This window comes from Calidris pugnax, unplaced genomic scaffold (assembly GCF_001431845.1).
Source record: "Calidris pugnax isolate Ruff unplaced genomic scaffold, ASM143184v1 scaffold211, whole genome shotgun sequence".
NCBI lineage: Eukaryota > Metazoa > Chordata > Aves > Charadriiformes > Scolopacidae > Calidris > Calidris pugnax.
The window spans coordinates 7,031,031-7,054,803 of record NW_015091083.1 but is presented as its reverse complement, the minus strand read 5'-3'; the positions used below and the strand labels follow the sequence as shown (position 1 = coordinate 7,054,803).

At 40.1% G+C, this 23,773-nt stretch overlaps 1 protein-coding gene across 3 annotated transcripts in view; it reads left to right on the top strand.

The window, feature by feature from the left end:
• BEGAIN (brain enriched guanylate kinase associated) overlaps nt 1-23,773 on the top strand; it is a 166,583-nt gene that overhangs the window by 94,511 nt on the left and 48,299 nt on the right. For 2 of the 3 annotated variants that reach the window (XM_014957705.1, XM_014957707.1), the window contains 3 exons: nt 12,917-13,078; nt 14,635-14,691; nt 19,369-19,435. In XM_014957705.1, the coding sequence (XP_014813191.1) occupies nt 12,917-13,078; nt 14,635-14,691; nt 19,369-19,435 (286 nt within the window). The remainder of the gene's footprint in view (nt 1-12,916; nt 13,079-14,634; nt 14,692-19,368; nt 19,436-23,773) is intronic. The other variant, XM_014957706.1, reaches the window with a different exon arrangement.

Genomic DNA, 23,773 nt, shown 5'->3' with positions numbered 1-23,773 from the left:
CGGTCTATACTCTATGGAGTGAAAAAACCAACAATCTTGGAAAAGTGATTTGAATCCCTGTTTTTCAGTTCCCTGTGGCTCTGCACATGCACTCTATGCTTACCTGGGGTTAGATGAGCTTGATGGAAAAATAGCTGTGTTCTGCTACTTGCCTCTCTCAAAACCAGGAGGTGACCAGTGAAGTGAAATATAATCAGGGCGTGTAGAACTGTTTTTCAAAATGTTTGACCCTGATTCCAATTTGACTGAATATTTGGAAGTCTTTTTAAATTGAAACAAATTTGCACAGCCACAGTATAATCACTGAGTTTGATCTTATGTGGTGTTTTTAAATGGATACCTATGGGGAAGTTCAGAGTGTTGGGATGCTGTTTAATAGTCTTTCTGTAGAGCTTTCTCAAAAAAAATCTCTTTTCCTCCCATCACTGTCCACTTCTAGTTCTTTCTTTAAAAAGAAAATAAGCTTACTTTTATGGAGGACAATACCAGAGTTTATCTCCAAGTATACCGAAGCTTAAAATGTACAAATCCAGGATTTTAGCTCAGGCTATTTAGCCATTTCATTTCAGCCATTGAAAGATTTCATTTCCCCATGCTTTTTAAAAAGCTCAAAAGGAGCTAAATTGTTATAGAGAAATTTTATTAGTTTCTGAAATCTTGCTTGTTTCTTTCTTGTTATTAACTCACGTCTTAATCACATTGTTTCAACATGCCTAGACTTTAAAAATTTATCTGGAAACTTGCTTTCCAATTATATTGAAAAACACCAGCCTGCTGACGGAACTAAAAAAAAAAAAAAAGGCACTTTTGTGAAAATGAAAGATAGTGAGTATGACAACTGTCAGCACTTACAAAATGAGGATAGATTCTATTTTATCCAGCCTGATGCACCTTAACCTTTAAACAACTATTGAGAAAGCAACAAAAATTTCAGCAGGAGAGTTAAAAAAAACCAAGTATCAATTCACGCAGAATGCTCACATAGTTCCGTTATAAGGCAAAAAAAATGCGTTTTATGTTTAAGTAGTCCACATCTCAGGGCACAAAAGGAATTTTTGGGGAATTCTGTAGAAAACTAAGCTTTTTCTTCATTCTTTGGGGTACTGTGCCTGCAGGTTAGGAAGCGGAAAGATCCTGGGTCGCCTCTGAAAGAGCACATTGCCTATTGCTTTTCACATAAATACTGCCTATTTTCAGATGAATGCCTGCTGCCTGATTTCATCCTTCCACACTTACAGAGACCTCCTTCATTTACTGTCTCACTTCAAACACTACAGAAGGGCTAATGCCAAGGTGCTGGCCTGCTAACAGGAGTTTGGAGGAATGAGGTCCTGTTCCCTCTCCTTCCTTATACACCCACAAAGAAATACAACAAAACTTGAGTCTTACACTGAAAAGCCAGTTTGGCTAAGAGAGCAGGATAAAATAGACTTGACTGAACTAATAAATCATGAAATTAGTTTGGGAAGAAGGTTGTGTGAAATGACAGCACAACATGCTGAGCAGTATGGAGCTTGCTAGAGGTGAACTCATTTATACTCTTGCAGAGTAGAAGACTTCTCAGTTAACAAGGCCTAAAATAGTGTGCTGCTGTGTATGAAGCAAGGTAGGGCTTGAAATAATTAGCCAAAGATGACAGATGGCAATTCCTTTCTCTTTTTTTACCTTCTTTTCTTTTGCTGTAATATGAAGTTGATCAAAGAGCCGAGGATCATTTGTTGTTGTAGGAAACTAAAAATATCTTGAAATAATCAGGCAAGCAATACTCATTCACGTAACAGCCGGTAGCCCTCATTGTTCCTGTTCAACACCTTATACATAAGTCTGTATGTAGTAACAGTTTCCCTCAGAATCTGAATTACATGTGCATGGCTGAGAAATGGGTGTGTCCAGGCCAAGGTGTATTATTTAATCAATACATTAAATCAATTTATTAATTTATTAAATTTAACCTTTTCCTTGCATTAACAAATCGATGATCTATTCCACTGCCAGAAAACCTTCCAAAAAGTCCCTGGAGCTCACTTCTGTGGCATGTTACATTAGTAATGTCATACAGCTGTGTGTGATGGGGCAACTAAATGATAAAGAACAGACTGCAGTAGAACTGCACCGATGGCTGCTGAAGGTGTCTGAGGGGTCAGTGCTGTGTCTCTGAGCAACAGCAGCGTTATCTCCTAAATTCTTTAGTAATAATATCTGGCAAGCATCGACACTGCTTTAAAGGTGAGCACCTGTGGATTCAAGTCAGAGATACAACAGGAGCTTCTGGCTTGTATGACTTCTATCACAGAAGACAGTGCAACTGTGGCCAGAAATAATTAAATAAAATGCAGTAATTTAGTCAAAAGAAGGTAATAGTCACTGCTTATAAAGGAAAAAAGCAGTGGCATCTGCAGTTCCTCCTCTCCCCAGTCCCAGTAGTAATTCTATCTGACTTGTCCTGGAGCCAAAAGAATATATTTGATTTTTTCAACTACTTAGCATAACCTATGGATGGGAACTGCTAAGATAGCCCACCAAAATGAGCCCCTTGAGCCAGGCAAAGATAAATTTCAAATCAGAGGAAAGAGAAAAGGATTGGGAAAGCTAAGGTGAGAACAGAGATAATAAACTCTGTCCATTAGCCTATATCTGGATGCTTTATATCAAATGAAATGGAAAAAACTTGTTTCCCTACTGTTAAAGTGCATTTCAATAGTACTCCACTATCCCACCTCCAACCTCAGTCCTTTAATAGAAAGAGTAAGATGATTTTCAGCTTGCTTTTGGGCTTCTGAATGGTTTTACCCATTCTCATTGCACATCCTATGACAAATAAACAGCACAATTCAGGAGGAACCACAATCTTGTTCCAGCACAGTTTGATCCAGATGAATCAGGAAGGTAAACAGACAAAAGCCAAAGTGAGAGAGGTTTAATAACACAATTAAAATATAACTTTACAAGCTTGTGAGCTGATGTGGCAGGCTGCTTCAGTAATTTCCAGGGGGAGTGCTTATCCGTGACTACAAACCAGAGCAATCTAGAAGCTGGCCACTCAAAGCTGTAAGGAGAGCTGCTGCAACCAAAGGTAGCTTGCTCAATCACCTGGAGACCTCTCTTTGGCTTCCAAATCATAAATTGAAATCTACCTCTAATTTTGCTACCTCTATTTCTCAATACCTCACTCTAATATTTTTTTCTCTCCTTTCTCATCACTGCTTAGTTGTCTGGATTCCCTAGTGAGATGCAGTGCAGACTGCTAGGACTCTGCCAGGCGTTAAAAAGCAGGCAACGTCTGTTCAACAACTTCAAATCACTTTCTGTGGGAAGTAGGCCCCCTCCCCACCCTGCCCCGTAGCCTTCGTTACAGCAGGAAGCATTTGTTGCAGTCAGCTCTTTCTCCTGCTTTTCTTATCCTTTTGTACCCTACAAATCTATATTGTAACACACCATTTTTTCTAGCCCAAAGTTTTATGCAAACATATTGCCCTCCGGAAAACCAGAAAACAGCAGCTCTTACAGAGATGAGCCTTCTCCCAGAGTCATGTCAAGAGTCTGAGCAGCAAGGAGTGTGAAGATCCTTTCACACCTGGGAATGCTCAGGGTTGTTACATCTCTGCTCTCTTGGACAAATGGCTGGCTGAAGAGTGCCATGCCAGAATTTAACTCCCTTCTCTCCCAGCTTCACCAGTGAGTCATTTAAGATGTTGTCCAGAGCACTAAGCAACATCTGGACAATGCAGACAATTTGGAGTAGGGCATGAACATGAGCAGAGGCTTCCATTACTGTGAGAAAATAAGAATACTCTTCCTACCTCTAGAGAATGAGTCAGAAAACATGTATTCTTCCTTGAATTACGGGCTTTTTTTCTTCTCTTGCACCCTTATTTTTCACCTCTTCATCCCTTCATTTTCTAGAAACATAGAGAAACAAATTGAACAGGGATAACCTTTATTCAAACTTCTGTAGGATCACTTACTGAACCTAACCATTTGCATTTAAGCCACTGACTCTAAGAGTCTACCTGCTGGGGCTGAAATCAGTCAGTGCCCACAGGCTTTAGGGAGAGCCTAACAGAGGCACTAGGAGACAGCCTGGAAGAAGGCAGAGATGTCTCATAAGCACTAGTGGCAGTCTCATTAATAGGAAAAATAAATGTATTTTGAAGATTCCAGATCCAAATCAAGTTAGCAGAACTATTAAATCAGCCCTGAGAGAGCTGGCTCAGCTCTTCCGTCTCCGTTCAGCCCTGTGTCGAGCACAGCACTGGGCTGGCCAGTACAGCTATGTGTGGTGGTCAGTCCACATCCTGGTTGGTAAGTCATAGAGTCATTGAACAGTTTGGGTTGGAAAGGACCTTAAAAATCATTTGTTTCCAACCCCCCTGCTATAGGCAGGGACACCTCCCACTAGAGCATGTTGCTCAAAGCCCCATCCAGCCTGGCCTTGAACATCTCCAGGGATGGGGCATCCACAACTTCTCTGGGCAACCTGTTCCAGTGCCTCACCACCCTCACAGGAAGGAATTTCTTCCAAATATCTAATCTAAATCTTTTATCTTTCCACATAAAACCATTATCCCTCATCCTATTGCTGCACTCCCTGATCACGAGTCCCTCCCCATCCCTCCTGTAAGCCCCTTTTAGGTACTGGAAGGCTGATATAAGGTCTCTCCAGAGACTTCCCCTCTCTAGGCTGAACAACTCCAACTCTCTCTGCCAGTCTTCATAACTCCACATTTTTCCCTCTCCCTGAGCTGCTCTGCATGCTAGGTTCCTTAGTGCTCTGTACAATGATGTGCTCCCTGGATGAGGGCTGGATTCTCACTGTTCATCTGCCCTTTGCAGTTTTCAGCACTCTGAAGGCATCACAATAGCCTGCTGAAGAAACTTCATTTAAATAATCAAAACACCTTTAGCGTCTGTTTCTGAAAGCTGTAATTTTATTCATGGTATTTCTATTCAATCCATTCAGAGCCTTAGGTTATGGATAGTACCTTTATTTATAAAGGACAATTTGTATGTCTTTATTATGAGCACATTTCAAAAATCTTACCATGTTCCACAGACAATAATGGCAGTCACTTAAGACAACTCAGTGCTGACAGCTGGTCCTCTAAGGGTGTTTTGCATGTCAACATGTAACTGAATTTTCATATCTTAATTGCCTCATAGTACATTTAGTATTGAATGCTCTTGTTGGATAGAAGCGTCTGTGGGTTTCAGATACTTGTTACAGAAGTCACCCCTTCTGCAATGAAAGACTGTCAGGTCAATATAACTGAAACATAATTCAGTTTTATTTTTAAGAGAGATCTCTCTTTTCTACCTTTTATGAATAAGCCAAGCACAGTTTAGACACATTTACCATATAATACCTCTTGCCTGATCTGAATTTTTAATTTTGCGAATTATGCAACAGTCAGGTACTCATATCCTAAGTGAAGAAAAGATACCTTCCAAAATCCAGCAATAATTCTGTTTTAGGTAGCTGCATCAACTCTCCAGGTGCTGTGAATAGGCTCTCATGCTAAGGATCTGTCCCACAGGACTTTGGATCTCAACTGCTAAACATCTTTCACTTCCCTTCCAAATCACTCTCTTTAATGTTTCTGATAAAACATCCCTCTTCTCTGGTTTAAATTCTGCCAGAATTCCAGGAAACCAAGAAAAGGACTCTGTTACTTGTTTTATGTGTCCATCAGTCATCTGGAAGCTATCTGAGCTCCAGATTTGGATCACCCACACGTTTGTTCTGCAACATATGTACAGGCCTTCCCTCTCACAATCCAAACCCAGCTTCAGGTTGTTTATTTTGAAAATGAGTACTGGAAAGAAAATTTAAATGGTTATCTATCTATATATGTGTGTGTATATGTGTATATATATATCTATAGGAAGGAAAGATCTGCATGCGATTTGACAGGCAAATTGTTCATACCCCAAAGTTTCAAGTACTTAACAAACTTTTTTGAAAGTACCAGAGAAATTTGGTGGATGTGCTGTAGTGAAAACAAACCTGACAGACGTTGGTGGAAAATTGAAAAAAAATAGGTGAGCTGAACAGTGTGTGTGTGAGCCTGAACTTATAGGAAAATGCCTATTGTAGACCATTTGCTGGGGCATTTGTTAGGTACAAATGAAGCTGCTGAATAAAGACCACAGCAGCATCGGGATTTGTGGACTGGTGTCTGGGTCTGAGCTACAGCAACATAATCTGTTTCCCCAATAAAACTGGTTTCAAGTCTGCAGGTGGGTTCTCAGAATCTGTATCTAGACTTTGCCATTTGATCCCACCCCCCCTCCTAATCAGATGGAGTAAGCACAAGGTTAGCCACAAAAACTGCAGGCAAGGAAGATAGCTTTGGAATTACCCTTTTGAAACGGTGACCCCGAGCATGTAACACATAATCAAGACTTGATTAACATAGAAATCCAATTACTGTTTCATTAAAGATCTTTCATTAATCTAGAAAACACTTGTGAAATGCTTGGACTTCATTTCCCAACAACAACAAATCCGAAAGCACTGATAGGGGGGTTAGATTCAATGACATAAATATCATCTCAAATCTCAAACCTCCTAAGCTGAGGTCTGGGGACACTTCTTTTGCCATGTCCAGCCTGGGCAGCTGGCAGATCTAGTGTGACCCATGCCAGAGCCGTGCCCTGTGACCAGCAGCAGAGCTGTGCCAGATTAAAAGGTCCTGGGTAATCCAAACCACCAGCCACGGATCAGCAGGAGCTGCTGAAGCCAAAATTCCCTGATAGCCCCAAGATTAAGTTGGTGATGCAGTCCAGCTCCGTTGAATAACAAGGCAGTGGCACTGAGGACCTGTTGGCAACTCTGCTAGCTGCAAACACCCCCAGAGTTCTGTCCCCAGTTTGCTGCTCGCTGGGGTGTGAGCTACATGTCAGAAGAGGTCCCCCAGGGCTTTGCCTCCTGCCTGGCTGACTGTCCTCATCCCTGTGATGATAGACTCTGTTCAAAGAACAGAAATAGAACTGGGAATTGTGACTGTTTACTCTCCTTGAGCCAAACAGGCCATCTCTTCGCAGAGCTCCACAGCAGCCTCACACTATTGGGAAGGCAATTCCAGAAAAACAAGGTCACAAACCTGGCCCGAGGCTCTCTGGCTTCCCACCATGTCACTGCTCCTGGCTGTCATCAGTGGTCTAAGTCAGCACAGCATGGCTGGGCTCACAGGAGGTCGTTTGGCCCTTCCCAGAGACCCTTTTCTGCTCTTCAGAGCCTTTCACAAGAAGCACCTGTGCAGGGCTGTTTTTCACTTTTCCCTAGATAAAAATCCACAGGGTGGAAGAAGAAAATATGCTTTTTGAAATTCTGTTCCAGAGTGTATATTTTTAAAATTTTCTTCAGTGCTCCCAAATTCCTGATCCTATGAAGCCCTTTTTTAGAATGTGACACATCACAGACATGAAAGAGATCTGATAAACACTTTAAAAGCATTTAGCGGTTCTGTTTTTTTGTGGGCCTCCACATACCCTAAGCAAACAAGGAAGGCAACACTATTACCTCATCTCATACACACAGTACTGAGTCAGGAAGAGGGGGAGTTATCTGATGAGATGCGGTTGTCTACGTCTGAGCTACTTGACTATATTCCTTTTGTAATCAACGGAAATGGGTACTTCCAGATTTGCGTCACCTCATCTAAAAGTAGGCTTCTGAAATAGGTCAGATTAATCTCTTGCTGATAGTGCCTGCTCATCATGCTTGACTAAGAATGGGATCCAGAGCTGACCAGCAGTATTGACATCTGCTTCTGGTCAGGTCAGTCTTGCCTTAAGTCACTCGACCTGCATAACACCAGGGACATTTCGCAAAGCCTGATACAGGACTTAGAGCCCCAAACTCCTGGCCAGGTTACTCCCTACTTATACATTCCTTCTTGCAAGGCAGGATGTTTACCCACAAAATATAATTAGTTTGACATAGGATTTCACAGCTGCATTAAAACTTCTGTTTCGCTACCCAGAAATGAGAACATTTGATATGTTTTCTTTTGGTATATTTGACATGGGTGTCTCTCTGGCCCTCATTTTACATTCCTTTCAGTGCTAATTTCCCTCCTAACACCACTAATCATATTTTGTTTTACTCGCTCCTAGAGCTGTGTGAAGGAACATAATCAGTCAATTCAGGGAGAATGTCAATAGTTCAAAGAATGGGTTTGCTCCTGTTTTAAAAAACATTGCAGAACCATCTACAAAGCAAAGCCCTGGGGTGACAGACAGATGTGAAAGTGCTGCTGAAGCAGTTTGACCGGTCAGGTAGAGACGTGGGTGGATGCTCCACCAATGGGGCAGCCACATAGACATTGATTCTTAGGGAGTAGCAGCTCAGGGAGCATCCTTTTCATGGGCTGTCCGAGGAGAACAAGCTCTAGAAATCCTCCTGCCTTCAGGCAGCTGAACAGCCACAACTTTGCACACCAGCACCCCTCCGTCATCAAGCCATCTGCCAGGCAGATGAGCTGGCAGAAGATCAGACAGGTACAATGAAAACCTGCTTGTTCTCTAGCATACCTTCCTCAGAATAGAGCAATCACCACACGGCATCGTAGCTTTGCCTGAAATGCTCCAGTGGAAATATGTTCACCTGGAGCTTCTCCAACCAGCGCTGCAGATGAATCCCAACCAACAGCTGCAGGCTGAGATAGGCAAACGTTGTCCGTCTCCATTCTGCTCATCGACCTGCACACCCATCCCTGGGGCTGAAGTTGTGCAGAGTGGCACCAATACTTAGCTTGATGTATAGGCTGGTGGGAACATCTAGAAAAAAATATATGTATTTTGGCCACTGACCACCCTTTTTGGACGAAGGTCTATTGGAGAGGGAGAGGTGACACTGAGAATGCAAACATCTCTTTGCTTCAACTCTTGTGCAAGCTGGGACAGCAAAATTTTAACACCAGGAATGTACTGGAAATCTTTGGTGGTACTTGAACTTGCCAGCACAGCCTTTTCATCTTTCTCCTGTAATAGAACCCTTTTCACTAAATGTAGAGCCTGAGTAGTGCTGACTCCCACCTGGTAATATTCCCCCTGAACAGCCTCTGAATTGCTGCAGAAGCAGGATGCAGCAGTGGGGCTTTGTGTCTGTCTGTAGAAGCAGTGCTCAAGGGAAGAGGACTTTAAATTCCCCAGCAAGAAGCGACTCCAGAATTCAAACCTGGCAATTACTGGCAGCATTACAATGTTTGTGGGCACAAATTTCTGTGCCAATATATGTTTTCATACCTATTTTATATTTTCAATAAGCATAAACAGAGCTAATTGGTGAATATAATGCTTTGGAAAGTCTGAAGACCTGTTTTTAATCACCTTTATAGTAGCTTTCCTTGAGAGGTTTTCTTTCACTAGTCTAAATATTTAATATTGTACTTACTGTCATTGTTTTTAGAGAAATACTATAACAAAGCAAAATAGGTAATGACTTGGTTGTCACAGGAGCAGGCCTTTCGAGATCATTAGAAGAAATAGACAACCACTTATGCAAGAGGTCCTAGTCTGCACGATTTTGCATCCTGTCCTGGAATTCCTCCCAGCTATCAGAGGTTCACAAAATCCAGGTGTTTTCTAAGACATAATACAGTGAACTTTTGGAATTAGCTGGTATGTGGCAAGCAGATACAACATGCAGCCAGTTTGTAGAGTTGGTTGTTTTGGAGAAAAGGGAAAATACTAAATGCTTGACTTCATGTCTTTGTATCTTTAATTTTTACTTTTTCCCTCTTTTCAACCCTAAAATACCACTACCAAATTTACAGAGGTACACAACAAAATTAAGCATGCCTTATTAAAACCCCAGGCTTCCAGAACAAGAAAGTATACAACACAGCCTAAGGAAAGAATTCAGACACAGAATTATGCGATACCATTGGAAGCTAGCAGCAAGGGAAAGGTTTTCAGTGGAAGAATGTCTGTTTAATGAGAAATGCAAAAAAAAAAAAAAAAGCTCATGAAATGCCTTAGATTTGTATAAAACAAAAATTGAGCCTCTAGTCCTGCTACTAGAGATACTAAATTTGACACATTGTATGTTCTTCTTCCTACTGTTTCTCTCACTTGCCCTGACTTTGCTTCTTAGGTGTTTGCTTATATATAACTGTAAGCAAGAGAAAACAACTGGCTTTACCTTAAACCAGGAATGTATCTAGATAAGGCTTAAGTCCTGCAGAAATTGAAACTGTTCTGGGAATCCTGGGAAATCTGCTCTTAGTGTTACACCTATTCATACCCATTCCATGGTTTCAGCCCCAGACTCGGGAAAATTCATTTTGTGCCAATCATAAGCACAAGTTTCATTGTGTCATTGCTTAAAGTTAGCTATCTTCTCAGGACTTGCTTGGCTCAATAATGATATTAAAGTAGATAGTTACGTGCTTTCCCTGTTGGGGTCTCTTTCTTTCTTTCTTTCTTCTTTTCTTCCTTTCTTCCTTTGTCTGTCTCTCTTTCCTTCTTTCTCTCTCTCCTTCCTTCCTTCCCTCCTTCCCTCCTTCCTTCCTTCCTTCCTTCTTTCCCAGAACTCACATTTTGAACCCCAAATTTCCCCACATAGACAGGTCTAGGCAAAGAGGTATATGCAGAAGCAACTTCATCTGAGGACTCAGGTGCTTTGCTTCTACGTAATCTTCACACAGCTGAGACCCAGACCATGAGGAAGCAGAACACAAAGTTATTGGAGGCCATTAACTTTCCTCCTTTTCCTCTTTTGTCAAGCATTGTCCAGGTATTAATGAGTTGAACAACCCTGGCATTCCTATTATTTTTATACCCCTACAGCCCCTCTTCCTCCCAGAGGTCAAACTCTGCCTGTGGCCAAAGCTCCCCAGTGTAGCAGGGCGTTGTAACCTCCCCTCATCTGACTTAACTTGCATCGACTGTGCTTCTCCAGCATAGAGCAGCAGCCTGGGCATTTTTATCCAAAATCATAGTTGGAGAACCTACTGTCCACTTTTTTTGCAAATCCTAGTGATTAGATTTTTAGAGCAGCAGAAGGCTTGATATCAAATATCTTTTCACTCTAAACAGTTTTGACACTGTAACTCCCACTTCATAGAAGCAGATCCAAGTTGCCAGGCTACGGGAAGGAAAACTGACCACTTTTCTTTTCCAAGATGAGCAGATGAGTAGCAAGAAGCAGACAAAGTGAAAGGTGGTACCATGTGGTAACATCATAAATGAGGACGTGCAGAAAGGAGCAGCATGGGTTCAGATTCTCATTTGCCTAGATAATTTGGGGGTTTTATTCACCAACTGAAATATAAAAACTAAACAATTGCATTAACTGGAGCTGCATTAAATGTCTGAATTAGAATATATTATTTTAAGAGAATATAACTACAAGTGGTAATCTAAGTATAACTGTAACCACGCAATATGTGTAATTGAAATAGAGCAATGTGTTGGCAAAACATTAGACTGTTTCCCAGCTCTAAGCAGCGTGGATCAAGTAAGGAGCAATTGTAAAGCTTTTCCACTAACTTACTGAAGCTCCTATCGCAGTTTGTAGAGAAGGCAGTAACACTCAGGACAGCTCAAATAAGTGTTTCTTGAAGAATGGAATGTTGTTCCCAACTCTCTTGTCTAATTAAAGACCCCAAACATTATTCTACTGAAGTTGATGGCAGTACTTGACATCAAAGCGAATCAAGATTTGCAATTCTTTTATGAAGAATTATTTTTATCATATTGTTAAAAAACAAGCAGGGCAATTCACAGTGCATCACGCGGTAGCACTTTTGTCTCAAGGTGATGGCAGAGTCCAATTCCATAGTGCCTCAGAGGTCCCACCTGAAGCCAAGAGATCAGCTCAACGCTGAGGTTTCGGTATTTGAACCAAGTTACAGTCACCTCCAGAGATACCAGCTCTGACAGGAACCCTGTCCTGCTGTGCAACTGGCAAATACGCTAGAGGACTGAGGAGCTTACAAACTAAATAGACACACATAAAAGATCTATGTTTTGCAGATAAGAACTGAGGCAAGCACAGACTGGCCTGAAGTCACACAGCCAAGCTCCAGTAAAACAAGGGAGGGATCCCCAGATTCATTGCTCTGTATCCAGAGGGGTTATTTGGATGCAAATAGCACTTTGACCTTCATGATAAAAAAATTGGCTTCGATCTCCTGGCTTTACAATATCTTATGTCATCTCTAAAATAAAGAGAAAACAACAAAGTGAAAACCTTCCTCTCCAAACTCTGTGCCTAGGGTTTTGTTTTGTCAAAGAGTTGAACTGAAGCTAGCTAACAAGCAGGGCACAAGGTCTTTATTAGTGAAAGAACTGTTGAAAAATTGGGGATCACGCCTGAGTCTGGGAAGTCTTTGCTCCCAAATCAGTATGAAAATGGGGAAAGATTCATAAGTTTAAAATTACTATTATATTAATTGGTTACCATTCTCCAGATGAACACATAACATCTCTAGCAGCTCTATGGCCAGGGATTGGGGTGGAAATTGAATCAAAGAAGACAAAATTTTCTTTCTCCACAAAATGTGTTATAACTAGGATTATTGGCAAGGTAATATTTTTGCATAACCTGTTTAGAGTTGCTGCTCCATAGATATCTGCTACTTCAGTCCTGGTCTGTTAAGATATCGCTAGAGGAAAGGTCCTGTGTGAAACCAAACTCTAGACTGTATTTTGTATTTTAATGAGGATTCTTTCTCGAAATATTCCATTATGGCTAATGAGATACCAGCAACGAATGCACTAGAAGGGACAGATGGGAAGATAGTCAAATGTCTAAATCAGAAGATTTTCAAAGTGCAGTAAACAAATTATTAAGCGCACTTCTCTGGCTTAATGCCAACCTATACTCTAGGGAACTGGTCAAAGAGTGGATCATAAAATACTTTTCGGAAGCAGCTAAATTCTACAGCTGTGGTCTTTGTTTTTCTAGTACTTTGCAAGAACAGAAGGGGGAATTACGAAAGCGTCTATCGTACACTACCCATAAGCTGGAAATGCTTGAAACGGAATTTGATTCTACACGTCAGTATCTTGAAATAGAACTGAGACGTGCTCAGGAGGAACTTGAAAAAGTAACTGAAAAACTGAGAAGGTTAGTAACTGACTTTTTGAAATAAACAGAGTAATTAGGAATTTGCAAGTGACTGTGTTAAAGACGTATAAGTAAAAATGCAAGCATATAGTCTCAAGCATAGTTCATTTATTATTTATTGATTACGCATTGTGTTTTCACATCAAATATATATCTTTCACTTACCTTCATATGTATTACATACCACATTAGTTATCTACATGTGTTATGTAAGATGCCTCTGTATAGAAAGTATATATGCAAATGGAAATATACCTATGTATGTGCATATATGACATTGTTTATGTGTAAACATACATGTGGGTTAGTGCCACATTGTGTTACACATACAAAGGTTATAAACACACTACATATATTTTATATACATATACAGATAAATGTTTTTAATGAGTTGGCTATGTATTTTCTGTTTTTAGTCTACATTGCACTGGAACAATAGAAAAGAATTTGGCCCTCCATCACTCAAATCTGAGAGTATGTTCAATTCAAATAATATGGCATTTCACATTATGCTATAGCAAATCATTTCCTTTTTAATCTCAAATAGAATGGAATGATACTGTAAACCCATTATTTAAAACTGTTGAAGCTGTGGTACAGTGCTGTTGCAAATCAGGAGCCCAGTTAGTGTTAATGACAAATTATAATAAACATGCGCTCCTGAAATTCCTGGCACTGATTAAGTTTTACATTTATCAGGGATTCTTAATATACATTTTTTTATTTGTTTGCAAAACTTCCGAACCTACAATTATCCATTTATGCAGGAATTTATTTGCATTTCTTGTGAGGATTTTGCTAAACTGATGTAAATAATAACTGTTTGGTTTAGTTCATTGGATAAGTCAAAAGGAAATTCACAACAAATCATTCCAGGGCTATACCCAAAGAAATATTTTTCATTCCTTGCAGAAGGCAAAAAACCAAACCAAAACAAAGACAGAAACCACCAACAAAATGAGTCAACCAAACCATTTTATGCAAATTTGATGCAGAATGAGGCTGTAAGACCTCAAATTAGGAAACATCCTAGTGTGGTCTTATTACTAAAATTCTTCCCTAATGGGGGAGGCTTCTTAAAACCAGGCTAAAATAAGCAGGTTTCATTATGGTCTTGAAATCTACACACATCTATAAAGAGCAGTTCTCCATATTGTTTTCTTTCCAACAATATTTTTCCTATCACTTCACTTAGAGCAGAGCTTTGAAAGTAACTTCACCCTTGACCCAATATGTTACAGGACAGGGAATGCTGGAACTCTTTTCTCTTCAAGCATTATTTCAGGCACGGCTGCCATAATTCAGCAGAGGGGCTGACCATCCCACTTCTGTTAAAACAAAGGGGCTTCCAAGTCAGAAGGAAACCTCATATCAATTTCATTGGGCACTGATGAGTTAAGCACCCTTCAAAACTCAGGCCAGGCAGTCTTTCTTTGCTCATGGCAAAGTCTAGCCCTCATACCCAAACATCAGATTCTTAGAAATTATTTTCCAATATTCTAATGGAACATTGTACCGTATTATGAAGAAAACTTATATTAAAAATTATATTTCAGGCAGGTGATTACTCCCCCGAAGACAAATCATATTGGAAGCCCAAAATATTTTACAAGGTGAGCTTTAAAAATGTTTCTATTGAGAATAGCAAGGCATACCGCAAGTTGAGCAACTAGGTTTCTCAACCTGGAGAAGGATAATGTCTGAAACAAAACTGTCATCCAAAAGCGTGTCAGCAACATGTCACTGGGGAAAATCAATATGAGAAAAACTAAGAACTAGACTTAGTTTCAATAATGTGTCTCTTACCTTATTCACTGCACAGGGAAAGAAATTCAACCCCCACCCCCAATAAATAAGCCCTGTGCAACAAGATCCCACTTGTGTACTGGAAGACATTTCTGTTATTAAACTTCCGCTTACTGTCAAGTGCAGAATTTTTCCAAGAGGCTGAATGACCATCCTTTTCTACACCTTTCTAAAAGCCTTTATTGTTTTAATTTATCCAGAATTGTCTATGTTGCTGCTAGGCCTCCTCTCTCTTAACCAAGCAAAGAGATCACTTATGTGTGTTGATGTTCAAGTTTTTGACCTCTCTACATTTAGAAGTGGCCTTTTGCACTTTTTCCAGTGGGACAAAAAGCAGGACAGTGCTGAGTAGGTTTGAAAATATTAACTGTAAAGCATAGATTCAGCTTTGAAAAGTGACTGAGATGGGGTATTTCATATACGTCATAGGGATCCTCTACCTGAGGTGATCAGCATTGCTTTTTTAAGTTAAAATTGAAAAAAAAATTTCAAATACCAATCTTGGAATGGAAGCTGGACTCCAAATTTCAATTTGGGTTTCCTCGTTGAGACCCCACCCTGGGCAACAACTTGAGAAGGTTCCCATCCTAGCTTTTACCAGAGAGCAGAGCTATTTCAAGACATGAGAAATAAACCCAGACAAGCATACATTTAGCACTGAGATTAGCCCCCATACATAATTGTTTCACCCAAAGCGAAACGTTTGATGGACTAAAGAGGTGTTCTGAACAGGAATCCCCTAGCTGTGCTAGCTTTGGAATAAACATGGGGAAAACTCTCTTGTTTTCATAAGGAAGTAACTTGCGATAACAGAGAGGGGAAAGGAAAGTTACTATTTTAACGGTCACTCTTCAAAGCTAAACTGCAGTCTGAGTGAAATTCCCTTCCTTTAGAGAGAGTCAGCCCAAACTTGTGTTTTACTTCAGATATATGTCCTGGCCTTAAGAGGGCTTGAGATTGTGTGCCAGCAGAGAAATTGAGGCTTTTTCAGATTTCTTCTTTAGCTGTGGTCTGCAATCTTAGAGAGGTGTGTGTTGTCTTCTAGGTTAGAGCACAGACACCTCATGTTCAATATGGTCAGAATATTTTTCATTAGGTGCTGATTTGGGCAAGAATCTAAACATGCATTTAATGCACGCACATACATACACCTGGAGGCACATCTGTTTCACATAATAATACGAACAACACAAAAAAACATCAAAAAATTATAATAAGTTATTGATTCACAGGAGCTTATTTTTATAGCAGTTTCATGGGGTAGTGAAGCTGACCTACTCTTTGCTTTATTTACACAGAAGCCAGATTTACAACATTAAAACATTTCATACTTCAAAATGTTAAAGCTCTTTGGGCGTAATTTTTCTGCAAACAGGGTTTTCCTCGTCTGATCATTTTCAAATTTGAATAATTTTCCTTATTTCTCCTTTGTTTTACAGTTTTTCCCAAAGATTGATTTGATTACTTGGTTTCTCTTTTATCCCTTTAACACTTTCTTCCATATATTTCTGGGTCCATTTCTCTCCTTGCCACCCACATTTGCTGACACTTCTTTTGGCACAGTGGATTTCCAATTTGGGGTTTATGCATATATGTGCATGTGTATGTGCTTGTGTATGTGTGCATGTGTTTGTGGTTATTTTGACTACCTTTGCATACTGTTCTCAATAGAAACACTTTTTGAAGCTCAGCTTCCTACTTACTGTGGATGTTTTCTTTAGATAGAATTTTATTTTTCTGGGAGGCGGTCAATTTTTTCAATGCAAAATGAATGTGTTAGAGAACCAGGGTTTGTGGGCTACTTTCTCCTAACCATAAAACAGGGGAAAATTTTATGAGGAAGGACAAAAGAAGTTACAAGCAGAGAAGCAGACTGTGCTAAGCTCTTCCAAAAACCCTCTGCCATCCATGTCATGGAAGTGTTGCCATCCAAGAGTAATTATCTTAATGGTAACCAATCTTCCAGTCACCCATATCAAGAGAAAAAGTGCCAACAGAAGCTGAGGAGCAAACCCAGTGATGCATTGTCAACATCATAAGACAGATATCCAAGTAGCAATTACTGCTGGTTTTATTCATCATCTCAAATTTAGGGAAAAGGGTCTTCCTTGAGCTTTCCACTTACATCTACACTACAGAACAGACTGAGGTACAGAGACACCTGAACTAGAGAAGCCCTGAACCAGTATTTTTTTCCGCTTTTCTTTCAGGAATTTATGCAGATGCTTTTCAATCCATGCACATTTTCAGGAGGTTGCATGTGCCAAAATTTTACATTGGTTTTACACCACCTCTATTTGAGCCATGAGCTGCCTGGGTGCAAAGCAAGTTTAACCTGTTCTATTTTGCTTTACTAGAGAAAAAAAACTATAGACCATGACAGAGAAGATACTGGGGTTCTTCTTGTCTCAGTCAGCAGGCTCTATCTTATTTTTCTAAATCCTTGCTCCCCACACCACAGCACACAGCCTTACCAGCAAAACATAACCCTGCTTGTGCTGAGTAGCTGTCTGCAGGCAAAGCCAGTTTAAGCCTCCTTGCTTCCACTGATTTATCAAGAGCACCTCTGCCTTCTCCTTTGCCATGAAAAGCTGGGTACAGGGTACCCTAAGATTTCTCTCTGTTGCGTTGACTCTGGAGGAACAGCTGTGAAATCCCAAGTATACCTAGAGCTGCACAAATAAATGTCTATAGAGAGGCTTAGTAGCAAATGCATCTGACAGGGGCACGGACAAAGCAGAGACACAGAGATCCATAAACTCCAGTCAATCGTTTAAGTCACCTGGACATTTACACAATGGCACTGTGAGAACTGGTGAGTGATGACCAAGCTGTAGGTTAGTACAGGTCTCACAGATTTTCAACCCATTTGGGTCACACCTTAGCAAGCACTCTTTACCACAGATCTCCTTACAAGGAGGAAATCTCTGCTTAGCAGCTCTGTAAAAAGTACATGATGCTGCAACTTCCTCCAGGCTCACAACACACGTTTGAAACGGCTGCCCTGAGTCTGGGCTGACCCTCGGGGAGTTTCACCCGTGGGGATGGCACTATTTATGCCCACAAAGCAGTTGTCCTTGGCACAGACCTTCCCTTCCAGGTCCATGCAGCAGATGTTACGGTAATACTGGGAGTCCCAGTGGGAGCTTTGCATGCCTCATGAGAGACACCACGAGCCACTGGCGTGCCCTCGAACAGAAAATTTTGATCATTTAACTGGAAAGAAAATCTCCATGGCAACAGAAGCAGGGAGAGAGACTCCACTGACAAGAAGGGGTGGGCTGGACCCCTTGATTTGCAGCCATGGCATGGTTCAAATGCAGGTCTTGGTTCTGGTTTCAACATGCACTCCTAACCATACAATAAACCAAAGAGATTACTTTAATCCAAATCCCTTCCTAATCATTATGGAAACAACACCCAGATCCAAACCTTCTGGAACAAGTGGCTTTCTGCTGAACGAACATCTACTACATCTGAGTGCATTCGTACAGTGAACGCACTTGCCCATTGCCTAAAATCAATTCACCACTGAAAATACTTTGACCTATTGACCTAAGACTCTCAGTACAAACATACAGATGTATTCAGACAAACTTTTCACAGCTGAGCTTCTAGCATTTTCTTTATAGTTGCTATAAATCTTGCTGAGGTGATATGTACAAACAAGAACGAGGAACTACCCTCTTGCCTTCTGTGAAAAGGCAGGCACAACTACTACCAAAATAGCGATGTTTTTCCCACAGACTGCACAGCTTGTTCATTGAAATACCAAGGTTACCATCTAAGTAACCTGAAGATGTACAGACTGAAACTTTTCTTTGGTGTATCGCTCTGGAATAAGCAGGGGAGTCTTATTTTGTGAATCCATTCAATCCCTCGGTGCTGATAAAAATAAATACCCACCTTTTCCAGGCTAAGCTATCTAAATGTATTTCCTGAAGAAAGGGGATGTGTTTAGCTCTTGAGAATAGGCAATTCCTTGACCTTCTGTCAAAAGAAGGTATATTCTCTTCTAAGTCATGTGGTGATACGCACATGTTGCTTTTGCTACAGTCATTAGGTTTCTGCTGCAATTCTCCTTATTAAGAGAGCTCCATAAGTCTTTTTCTATACTTTCTAAGCATACAGCTCAAACTTCCTCTCTAACATATCATTCCTGAGCCTGATGTAAAGCTAGAGTCTCTTTGTGCAGGTTCCTATGCTGTGATGCATGTCTGCACACAAGCGCAGAACAGTAAATGTATTTTCACTTCCTGATGGAATTTGCCACTAAATATAGTAAGCAAATATGACAACGAAGTTTTTCTTAGGAAATAGGTGGTAATTACATTTCAAAGGCAACCACTGACTGGCAACAGGAGTGATAAGAAAATAGATTTCAAGTAGTGCAAGCCAAGGTTTTGTACTGATGTGAAAATTACAGGTAAAAAAACAACACCAAAACCAATGCATTCAATTACATGATATCATCTTTGTTTTAGGATACAAAACAATTACCTAGCCTTACAAAGAATTAATCAGGATCTGGAGGATAAACTTTACAGAATGGTAAGTTATCATGTGAACTTTTTTTTTAATTTATCAAATGTGTTTTTACGGTTCTTAAGTCATAGGACGAATGTATATGTAGCTGTCACACAAAAAACCCCTCATGTTCCAAATGCAGTATGCTTAAAAGAGATATATGACTTTATCAGTATCATGGTCTAGAGCTTAAGCTGTGTACGACAGCACAGCTCCATCAATTTAAATGGAGATTGGATTGGCTGATGATCTGCCTGAGTAAATTGTACAATAATTCTGGTTGATTTAGTTAATAACTTCATGCGTTTCAAGTATTTATGTTTTCATTAAGTAACAAGTTTAAATAAGGTAATCCAAGGCTTTCTCATGCTTCTTATATACTTTCACTCAGCTTTTATTAAGTGATTTAATAGAGCTTGGATGGTCTGACTTGTATATGCTGTCATAACGATCAATCTCAGTGTATTAATTTCCAATCCACATGTGTCTGCAACCGCAATGTCAATGTCACTGTCACAGGCCAATTAGTAACTCAGGGAGGAAATCACTCCACCATTTATGGGCTCCACATCTAGGACTGATATCATGACACACATCACTGTTCATTCAAAATAGTTTGATGTTAAAAAAAAAAAAAAAGGCAATGCCTTTAGTGCCCTAGCTCATTGCTAATGCTGCTGGGACATCATACTCACTGTCAGGAGAGAATTTACAGAGAAATGTTAGGGTAATACTTAGAGAGGAAACAACAACCATTTTGAACTTCCAAAGCTTGGAATGAGGGAAACAGATTATTGAGCTTTGATAGTCAATAGGGACTATGGCAACATATGGGAGAGACACCAGCCTTTACTAAGAAACAATCTATTTTAAACATCATTGTTCTTACCTCAGGAGTCTGTTTAAATAGCTGACAATGGATAGAGTACTGATGCTTTTGTAAGTGGCTAAGAACAGGGCAAAGTTACCACTGGGTTATAGCTGATACTTGTTCATAAATGTATGTATAAACACTGTACAAGCATAAATAACATTTGATCTCATGATATTGTTTTTTTTCTCCACTTTTCCTTTGTTACATTCTTTTACACAAATCACTTTGGGATTTTGTCTTCATCTGTGGACTAATATTAAGTACATGTGTGCTACAAAAGATAAATAAAGTAGAGGCATTCTGACTGGTATACAAAATGAAAAGGTTAGAAACATAGAAAGAAAGACTCCAGAAAATCCATGCTTTTTTTATCAGGTTTTTTAGATCAAAGCAAAGAATTTTTAAACTGCTGTTTCAGCATCCACTTTAAATCCTGAGCAATGATTTCAGAGCACAGCACAAAAATAAGGAGGACTGGTTCCATGGAGCACTGTACTTTTCTTTATCCCACTAATATGACTGTCATTGAAGGTAGCTTTAAAGCCTTGAAGTAGATCAACCAGGCTCTGTACACCACTTAACTTCAGACTGCTTTGCCTTCTGAAACACTGAAACTGAAGACTCAAAACAAAACTTAACAAATATCAAATGGAAACTCTATTGAAAGAAAAAAAAAAAAAAAAAAGGAAAACTTTTTAAAAAAAAAAAAAAAAAGAGGAAAAAAGTATCATATTTGATTTAGATAAGCCAAATTATTTGATTTTCAAGGCACTCCAAAATCCCTCAATACTTCAGAGAAAGTTGGATTAAATAACAGCTGGTCTGGTTAATCAACAGCTTATGGTGGACTGGGCTCTTGGATACCTTTCTCTCTTTTCCCGCTTAGAACAGCTGTGTTTATTTTTTTGTATAATTTAGTCAGTTTGTCATTCCAAAATCAAAAACCTTTGATTTCTCTACCTTTATACAAATCAAAATACATAAACCATGTGTTTACTTTCTCCTCTCTCCCCTACCCCATCCCTCTATACACATGCATATATGTGTACACACACACACAAATATGCACTCAGATTTGGGTGTACCAGTTTTGACAATTTAATGTGTCCAAAAGCAACAAATAGGGAAAAGAACACTCCTGGGGCAGTGGTCCCTCACTCTCCCAGCCTGCAGGTGACCTGGGATGCTCCCAGGAGACCATTTTCTCCCTACCTTTACAGGTGACCCACAACCACCCCTCTCCCAGTGAGTGGCCCCAGCTCATCACAACTGATCTACAACTCCACCTTGGCCTCCCTTTTCTAATGTTTTTGGGTATCCTCAATGTTAAAGCCTTTCAAGCCTGCTATTGGTATAAGGGATGTAAAAAATAATCATTAATTCATCAGCAGGCACAGAAAAGAAGCTGAAATAGCAGTTATTTTTCTTCTAGGCTCTGCTTCCTTTTGAGTGCTAATCTATAAAATATTTAAAAATATTTGAAAGCACACTTCTGATCACAGCAAATGGTATCCAATTGAAACCTCTGTCACAGCAGCACTCAAAAATATAAAATATAAACCACAGTGTCTGTGTTGGCTAAGAGCTAAAAAATGCAATCCTGAAATGAGGGGAGAGTTTGCTGTATTAAACTGGGCAAGGCTAAACATGTGGCACAGTGGAGGCAGATGTAGCACAGAACTAAAATTTGCCTGTCACTACTCATAAAACTCCTGTTCTTACCACAGCTGGGGAGACAATTTGTTTGGTCCTGTAAGCACTAGTTAAGCAGGGGGATATACAGACTGTCTTCTTAAATAATTTAGCTTTATAACTCTTTTTTCCATTAAGATGCGGGAAAAGACTTAGCAGAGTCCTCAAATTTTGCACTGTGATTCCATTAAAAGACTGTTCAATTAAAGAACTTTTTATGCTATCTAGTCCCAGTTGTCACCAGTAGTCTTCACTTTCCCTTACACTTGTCTGACTTTCCCAGGGATGCTCTGCCATGGTCTTGTTGCTCACAAACAGCAATTACAAGTAGATTATGCGAGTCATCCCAACCACATGTTAAGAAATCCTTTATATGATCTCAATCCAACTGTATCCTCAGTGGAATTAACCAATATATTTTAAAAAGCTTCTGATGTTTTAAGGCTTTTGATTGCAGTTAGTTCTGTAATTTTAACTTTACATCCATAAGCCAGATGTCAATTGTATCTACATTTGGGAAGAACTGATACCTAATAATAGCTGCCTAATAAACCTTACTGCTAATGAAAATCGCACCCATTTCTCCTCCCCCATCTGCATTTTGAATGTTCTTGAAAACTTGATCACAGAAATCCAGCCACAAAGATCTCATGAAACCTTATTCTCCAGAAACATCCTAAAATATGCCTTTTGTAACTAGAAAGTAGCAGTTTGACAGACAGACTCCTTGATGATATAAGCTCACTTCTCATGCAAAGTCCTTCAAGAGGCAAGTAGGTAAACCTCTGCTGGGTCTAAAATGCATGCTATCTGCATCTAATGCAAAAATACACAGGCAGTGTTGGGGGTGGATATGGAAGGTGACAGCCCTGTAGTTAGGAGAAGAGCCCTCTGATGAGCAGGGGAACCAGCTGATAAATCAATGCACCCACTTCATAAACCCTTACTCCCACATACCCCTTGACCTGCCAGCTCATCTGCCTCAAGACTGCTGCCAAACTGAAGGCTCTGGTTCTTCAAAGTGTCATCCCCAGTCCTGTTGAGTTTAGTTGCTGTTTCTCAGGAAGGAAATTGCTTTTTTCTCCCTTGGTGCCACTTCAGGACCTTCTGGTAGTGTAGGCAACACTGAATGCTGCCAGACATCAAGGACGTGACTGCTCTGTGGTGTAGGAGATGCTGGGCACCAGCTCTGCCAGCTGTGGTGGGCTCCCCAGCCACTGGGACTCTGGTTCCCTGCCCTGCAAAGCCAGCATCATCCCTCTGCACATGTTTTATCAACTGTCACAATGAAAACTGTTACATTACTTTAATGCCTAGTTTTTCATTTACATTAAGGCAGGCTGGGGGGTGTGACTCAGCCATAAAGTTGGAAGAAATTATTACATAAACCAGCACTAAAGAGAGATTTCTGTTAGGGATGATCACTGAGCTATCTGAGCACTGCACTGATTTTTATCCTGTTTCTTCCTCTGCCTATGAGCTGGAGGAGGACTGAGAGGTACAGCAAATACTTCATGCTTTGTGTTATTAAGAGTTATTTATCCAGCTCTTGAATATCTGGAGCTTTCCAGTCTGCTGGCCATAATATATACCTAAGCATCTCCTGCTGGGGAAATCCAAAAATGAATTAAATATGAGCTGGGCAATTTTAAGTGATGCTTTGAGACTTTGTGTCAGGGGAATGTTATTTTAAAGGAAGAAGCTTGCTGGGTATCCAGGCCAGGAAGGTAAAGAATATGGAAAGTGATGAGGACTGAAAAACGATTTCACAGAATCACAGAATCACAGAATTTTAG